Source organism: Polistes canadensis, unplaced genomic scaffold (genome assembly GCF_001313835.1).
Source record: "Polistes canadensis isolate GaletaPanama2010 unplaced genomic scaffold, ASM131383v1 scaffold_8, whole genome shotgun sequence".
In the NCBI taxonomy this organism is placed as follows: domain Eukaryota; kingdom Metazoa; phylum Arthropoda; class Insecta; order Hymenoptera; family Vespidae; genus Polistes; species Polistes canadensis.
The window spans coordinates 902,675-910,450 of record NW_014569555.1 but is presented as its reverse complement, the minus strand read 5'-3'; the positions used below and the strand labels follow the sequence as shown (position 1 = coordinate 910,450).

The following is a 7,776-nucleotide window of genomic DNA, read 5'->3' as shown; positions in this document are numbered from 1 at the left end:
TTAAATTACTGAAATTTGAATAACAGATCTTTATTTGCTATATTTTATTTATCATTAAATAAATTCATTATCTCATTAAATATTCTTATTCGTTAAAATTATGAAACTTTTACCCCATAGATTTGTATATATAAACAATTATTGAAATTTATTAACGTTGTACTTTGTGGATTGAAAAGTATCGTACCTTAACGTAGAACACACAAACTAACTTTGTATTTTAAATAAAAATAAAAGAAAATATTGTAATACAAGTTCAATACTTTTCGATCCACCCCTATTCCTTCTAAAAAAGAAAAAACAAAAATAACATCCAATACATCTTGAAATTAACAACAACAATAACAAAAGAAAATATACAATCAATCTCTTCCCTATTAAATGAATATTAAAAATAAAAAAGAAAATTGAAAAAAAATTCGTATTATAAATAAAATAATATTATAATTCTCATATTTAAAACTGGTCGATGTGGAAAACCACGCAAACTCAACGGAGTTGAGTACACCCTCCTACCCCTTCCCCTCCCCACTTTATAGTTCCAACAGTTTTATTTAACTCCCTTCCACTTTCTGTAACATCTCTCTCTCCCTCCCACCCTCTCTCTCTCTTTCTTTTTCTATCTTTCTATATGTATATTTCTCTCTCTCTCTTTCTCTCATTCTTATATTTAGTATTTCTCATACTGGCACGCGGTAGTAACGATCACGAAGCAACAAGTGTCCGGAGGCCGTTGTCTTCGGCTCCGCCCCCGAGTAGTGTGTGTTCTCTCGTGTATACTACTTTCCTGCTGGAAACTGCCCCGAGGCGATGCAACCACCTCACTCGAGAGCTGATGATCGTGCCGTCAGCTAGAAATCCTCCGCGAATATATATATATATATATATATAGTTTTATAAACTTTTTTTTCATATTACATTTTCATTCACACGCGAGTTTTTTAAACCAACGTTCGGTCATTTGTTTTGTTTTTTCTATTTTTTGGATTCTCCTCGCACTTTTATTCTTTACCTTTATTTCCTTGTTTATTTCTTTTTTTTTTATAATATTTTTTTTGTGACAGACACACGCACACGCATTTTTTTCCCATATCCCCTTTTTCTCATGTTACTCATAAATATTTTTGATTATAATAATAATAATAATAATAATAGTAGTAGTAATAATTGTTGATTGTTGATTAATAGTGTTTATTTTGTTAAAATGTATTTCATTTCGATATAACGAGAAAGAGGAATATATATATGTATTTGTAATCGTTTGCAATAAGGATATTTTAAAGAAGGACGAAAGAAATAATGGACCTGTGTGCAGTGACTTTTTTTTATATATATATATAGTGTCCAATTTCAATTAGTTTTAATTTATCTATTTAAATTGAATAACAACACACGGAGACAGAGATGGAAATATATAATATTCGTTATTAAGTGAAATAATAATAATAATAATAAAAATTATGATTTGATTTAAACGAACGAGAGGTATGATCGAGATTGATCAATATCATCATCATCATCACCATCATCAAGAATCTTAAATAGAAGACTAAGAAAGAAGAAAATCAATGTGACGTATTATTTCATTTGATTGTGATAATCGAGAAACAATTCGCATAAGTTAGTTTATTTTTTTACATGATGACAACGAGAAAACGTGATAACGTGAAAGATAAATCGATGTTTCTGAAACGTTAGAATACAGAAGAAGAAGAATAAGAAGAATAAGAAGAAAAAGAAGAAAAGTGTGACTGGACGATGACCATTATCATTCTGTGTGTGATAATTTAAATACAAACAATTTTCCTTTCCTTTTTTATTTTTTTTTTCTCTTTGTTCGTAAGTTCGTAAGTTCGTTCGTTCGTTCGTTCATCGTACGACAATTTTCGTGATTGATTAATTATTTATCAAGAAATCATGAAGGACATAATGGATGATACTTCTGGTACTACAAACAATTCGAATAACGCTAATAATCCACATAATAATAATAATAATCATCATCATCATCATTCTAACAATGCCAGTGTAAATAATAATAACAACAACAACAACAATCATAATAATAATAATAATAATAATAATAATAATAATAATGGAAAAAAATCAACGGAAAATACGGGGCCCAATGGTGGTGAAGGAATCAATGCTGCCGTCGCTAAAGTTCTTCAAGGATTTGATTGGACCCGGGTACCGATTGCTACCAAGTAAGCCCGTTTTTATAATTATTTGTTTTTTCTTATTATTTATATTCTTAATCGTACGTTATAATCTAATAATATTGAGGCCACACCGAAAATAATCTTACGTGCAATGATTTTCCGTTCACAATACTTCAAAGTAATGTTTTTTTCATTTGTTTTGATATCTTTTTTCTTTTAAGTTTAGTTTTTTTTTCTCTCGTTTTGCAAACGTTTTATTTATTGTATTTAATGTAATCATTAATTATATTAGTTAAAATGATTGATAGACGAATAAAAAACTTTGTTTAGTTTTTTATGCCAAATGTTAAAATTGATTTAGAATTTGTTTTCTTTTTTCTTCTTTTTCTTTTATAACGTTTTATTGTAATAATTATTTATGTTAATTAAAATATAATGGGGTAAAGACAATCACACATTTTCTTCTCTAATATCAAATGAAAATTGTTTCAATCGATGTCTCACGTTTTAATTCGTTCAATAATTTTTAATCAATGACAATCTTTGTCCGATAAATTTATCAATACACTTTTAAAATCATAATAATATTAATTACGATATAACAACGAAGTAATAACGAAATAATAACGATGGTAATTATTACTTCATGAATTATGAACGGACATAAACTTGTAAGAAAGTTTTACAAGGTATAAAAGAAACAAAGTGTTGAAAGAGAAAATCTTTTACATTAAAGAAACAACAAAGTAACAAAAAAGGAAAAAGAGAAAGGAGAAGGAAGAAAGGAAGGAAAAAAAGAAGAAGAAGAAAAAAAAAAAGAAAGAAAGAAAAAAATGAATATATAAAAAAAATGTGTGGAAGAACGAAGAAGTTAGAGAAAAGATGGCGGTATGGTTTTAAAAATACATGACGCTAACTCAATTATGACGCACCCGTTTCCACGGCCTGGGAAACGACACTCGGAAGAAAAATGTCCTCGCTTGCCAATTAACGGAAATTAGCTAATTAATCCCCGATCACGTTGCCTTCTTCTTCTTCTTCTTCTTCTTTTCCTTCTTCTTCTACATTTTCTTTGTTTTCATCTTCTTCGATTTTCAACTATACGTTTTTACTATTCTCTCAAGGCGTTTTTCTATGACACATAAAGTTGAAGATTCAAATTTCAAAGAAAAAGAAAAAAATAATATTAAACAACATAAAAATGTTTATATATATACTATACAAAGAAGTATAATATAGGGGTGGTGGTGGGGTGGGATGGGGGGGGCGGACGGKGGTTGGAAAGAAAAAAAAAAAAAGAAATTAAAATTAAAAAATTAAAATAAAGATTTTACGATCACACAGAGTTAGGTTGCAGCATCCGTCGGATTCTGTTTAACGAGACCGTTCTCTCTTTGATAAAATCGATGATAGCCTTTCCGTTAAGAGAAAAATGACGCAACGCAAGATGCACGGTGATCTGGTGTCTTCTAATTGCCTCTCGGTAACGAGATTAGGAACCTTGAATAGAATTTTTTTTTTTCCCTTTTTTTATTACGTTCATTACGACTCTCTTTTGCTCTTTGGCACAGAAGGTACTTTTATTATTATTTTTTTTCTTCTTTTATATGCATATTTATTTGCTTTTTTTTTTTTTTTCACGTGCCACTAATATCGTTATGATTCATTCAATTTTTTGTATAGGATGGTAGTCCAAACGTTTTATGGCTCTTTCAATTTTTATTATTTATAAATTAATATTATAGTTAATATTTCACGTGTTTATATCGATTAGAATTCGTTTGACGAATTTTCTTACTGAAATATAAATTTTTATCGTTTACTCTTCTTACGCGATATCTTTTATTGCACAGAGTAGATCCAAAAAATTTCTAAGTTTTGAGTTTTATAATTTAAAAATAATACTAATAAATTTAATTCACTGTATAATCACGATTGGAAATATGTTTGACGAATTATCTTATTGAAATATAATATTTGTTTGTTTCTCTTATGACATAATTACGATTAAATTTATCGTATAGATTAAACACGTTTCTAATTTGAAAATTTATAAAGTAATTCTAAATAATTTATTAAAAAGTCAATTGGGAAAGTTTTCTCTTCTTTATAGAATTTACTACCCTAAATATGAGATATTTAATGTATCGGATTAAAAGAACATAATATTTCTAAACAAATCGAATCTCTTAATAAACAAATCAGTTTAAATAATCTCAAAAGAGAGTAGGTAATATCGATAAAATGTATTTGAGTAAAGGTAAACTCTTATGAGTTGGCGTGTAAATACGCGGGAAAAGAGAAAGAGTTGATACATAGTTACATTCTCATAGAGAACTCTCATGGGAATTAAAAAACAGTCGATTTTATCGGGTCCCCTATCAGAAGAAATAAACACGGTACCCTTTACACATCCTGAGATAACTCATATAATTGAGAGTTAGCGATAAGCCGGCTGGCACGTCGTAGTCTGACCCGACGCGCTGCACATCACAGAATATATCTAACACCACATTTGTTGAATCATTTTTTAGATATGTTTCTTTTCGATTAGTATACTACTAACTTATTCCGTCTCAATATTTCAATATCTTATTAATTTTACAATTAGATTTTAAATGATGATCTTTAAACGTCAACCAATTGTAATGATTTTTATTAAAAATACACATAGGGCATGTAAGAAATAAAAGTATCATTTAACGTAATTTTTAACAATTGTCCAATAAATAAATGAATACCATTTGATTAAAACAATTTGAGGATTTATAATAATTTCGAGAATAAAAATGATGTTAGTTAATATTCGTTGGAAATCTTTTGTCAAGAATTACGTAACAAACGTATATTAATAAATAAATTCTATTCGTATTTTATTAGATTTTAATTTTCAAGAAAATTTGACTCCCCTTTTTTTAATAAATTTAATTATAATCATTGTTGAGAGAGATAAGACAAAATATATGTTCAGTTACAAGGGTAGTAGTAATAAAAAGTTCTATTCGAGAATTAGATATTATATTCTACATATTTATTTATATTACGAATTAATTTTCAATTAGAGAATTATTTGCAATAATAATTGCAACAATTTGTGGGCCATCTTTTTCTTTTTTTTTTTTACTTTTTTTCGATAAAATAAATAAAGCGTGTTAAGAGTCATGTCACGTTTACGAGTTAGGATTAAAACGTTAGGTTACTAAAACATTAGTAGTAGTAATAATAGTAATAGTAATAGTAGTAGTAGTAGTAATGTGAGTTGTAAGTCGATGTAAACGAGGTGTAAAGACTTGAAAGATTTTTTGCGTATCTAGGTAAACAACAACGAAGGTACGTTATGGCGTGCGCGCATGGTTGCGACGAAGCATCGCCGTGAAAACCGCCTTGTTAGTGAACCCACGCTAATTACAAACGGCTCTTTCGGTTTACACACGGATTTAACGCCCCTCTTATTTCAAAGAGCCCGAAAATGTACGAGACTCCTTTTTTTTCTTTTTTTTTTCTTCTTTTTCTTTTTCGAATCACAAAAATGGCCATGCCGATTTGTTTATCAAACTTCTTGTCTTTTGTCTTTTCGATCGATCGATTAAATCTTTTGTTTTATTAAATTCGATTGTTCGAATGTGTATCGATTAATAATTACGATAGTTATTTCAGCCTGATAGTGAATAATTAATTTATACAAACTTATTTTTATAATATAAATCATTTTAATAGAAAAATAAATCATAGAAATATTCATTTATCCGAATTTGTTCATTTATTGGCCCCCCACTAACATAATTATACAAAAAAAAATATAATTAAATAAATATTCATTATAATATATATTTATATGCAAAAATTGTATCATTTTTATTATAATTATGGTGTTTATACGAAAACAAAAATTGAAATGGGTTACGGATATGATGAATTTGGATGAATCAAATAAATAAAACACGAAAAGGAAAAAAAGAGAGAGAGAGAGAGGTGGCAGCAATCACGTCCGTCACGTTCTCGCTCAGAACCCATAGAGTTAAAGTTTTATGAAGTCATCTTCTTGGAAAGAAAGGGATACGTCCATTCGAAAGCCGTCACACGTTTTAACATCGGCAGTGTTATTTTAAGGCCGACCTTAGAGGACTATGCTCGCTCGGTAGATCGGAAGAAACGTCGAAAAACGGGGGGGGGGAATGGGGGTAAAATTCTAATCCTTAACAACGCACGCAACCCTCACCACCGTTTATTTCCTTCTGCAAGTCAGCGGATTATCTAGCGGAACTCGACCATTCTTCTTCTTCTTCTTCTTCTTTTTCTTTTTTTTTTTTCTTCTTCCCCATCCCCATCCCTTTTGTTCTTTTTTTCTGGTTTTTTTTTTTTTTTTTTTATTAATTACTTATAACAAGAGTACAATAATTATCTCGTAAATTTTTCATTTGAAAATTTAGTTGAAATGAATTTAACGATAGAACGACTATATTTGATTGGATAAAATATATATATGTATAGATAAAAGAAAAGAAAATTGTTTCCAATGAAGATAATGTCTACAAATTGCAGGGGCCCCGGCGACAAAAGGAAGGAACACGTTAAAAGACCCATGAACGCTTTTATGGTATGGGCACAGGCTGCTAGGCGGAAACTCGCTGACAAACATCCACAACTTCACAACGCCGAATTATCGAAATATTTGGGACAATTGTGGCGGTGAGTTTAATATTATTCAATCATATTTTTTCATAATAATAATAAAACAAAATCGAATTAGTATCCTATCGTTATTGTCCAACGTTAAATTACGCAAACTAATTCGGAAAAGTAGTCGTCAGATATGAAAAATATTATTCAATCATATTTTTTCATAATAATAATAAAACAAAATCGAATTAGTATCCTATCTTTAATTGTCCAACGTTAAATTACGCAAACTAATTTGGAAAAATAGTCGTCAGGTATGACAAATATTATTCAACAATAACAATAACAACAACAACTACAATTCGTTTAATATATCGATAAAGAAATCCGAAATTTGATTTATAAGATAAACATCGTAGTTTAAGAAATGATCTGCTAAGTTCGTACGATTTTAAACAACAACAATAAAACTGAATAACAAAATAGAAGTGAAATAATAATGATAAAACGAGTAAAAGTGTGATATTGTTTAAAAGGGATATTAATATAATATTTCTCGTATAAGTAAAAGAATTGAGATATTTTGTTGAAAATTATTCGAGATAATATTTGTGGAATAAATTTGATTGAATTTCTTATAATTCGATCGTACGTAGTATGTATGTATGTATGTATGTATGTATGTACGTTAATATCGTGCCTTTGGAAAGAATTTGCGTCTCGCGGCTCGTCGGAAAGGCACCGTTCCGATAAAATTAATCGGCACCACGTGTCTTCAATCGGCTGCCTTTCCATTCTTGATCAGATAAGAACGATTCTCACAGATGCGAAGTTGGCAAGCTGCGAGCAGCCGGCCATGTAGAAAGAGAAGAATCGTCTTTCATGATCTTTTACGCGAGCAAGAGTGTTTTACTTCGTTGAAAATGTGAAAACGATAAAGGAAGTATCTTTTTCTTCTTCTTCTTTCTTTTTTTGTTTTTTTTTTTTTTTTTTT

At 29.3% G+C, this 7,776-nt stretch overlaps 1 protein-coding gene across 1 annotated transcript in view; it reads left to right on the top strand.

Moving 5' to 3' along the window:
- The first annotated feature begins 1,917 nt into the window (after positions 1 to 1,917).
- Positions 1,918 to 7,776, top strand: part of LOC106791399 (transcription factor SOX-9-like) — a 12,039-nt gene continuing 6,180 nt past the window's right edge. The window contains exons 1-3 of the mRNA XM_014757018.1: positions 1,918 to 2,028; positions 2,104 to 2,207; positions 6,705 to 6,851. Of these exons, the coding sequence (XP_014612504.1) occupies positions 1,918 to 2,028; positions 2,104 to 2,207; positions 6,705 to 6,851 (362 nt within the window). The remainder of the gene's footprint in view (positions 2,029 to 2,103; positions 2,208 to 6,704; positions 6,852 to 7,776) is intronic.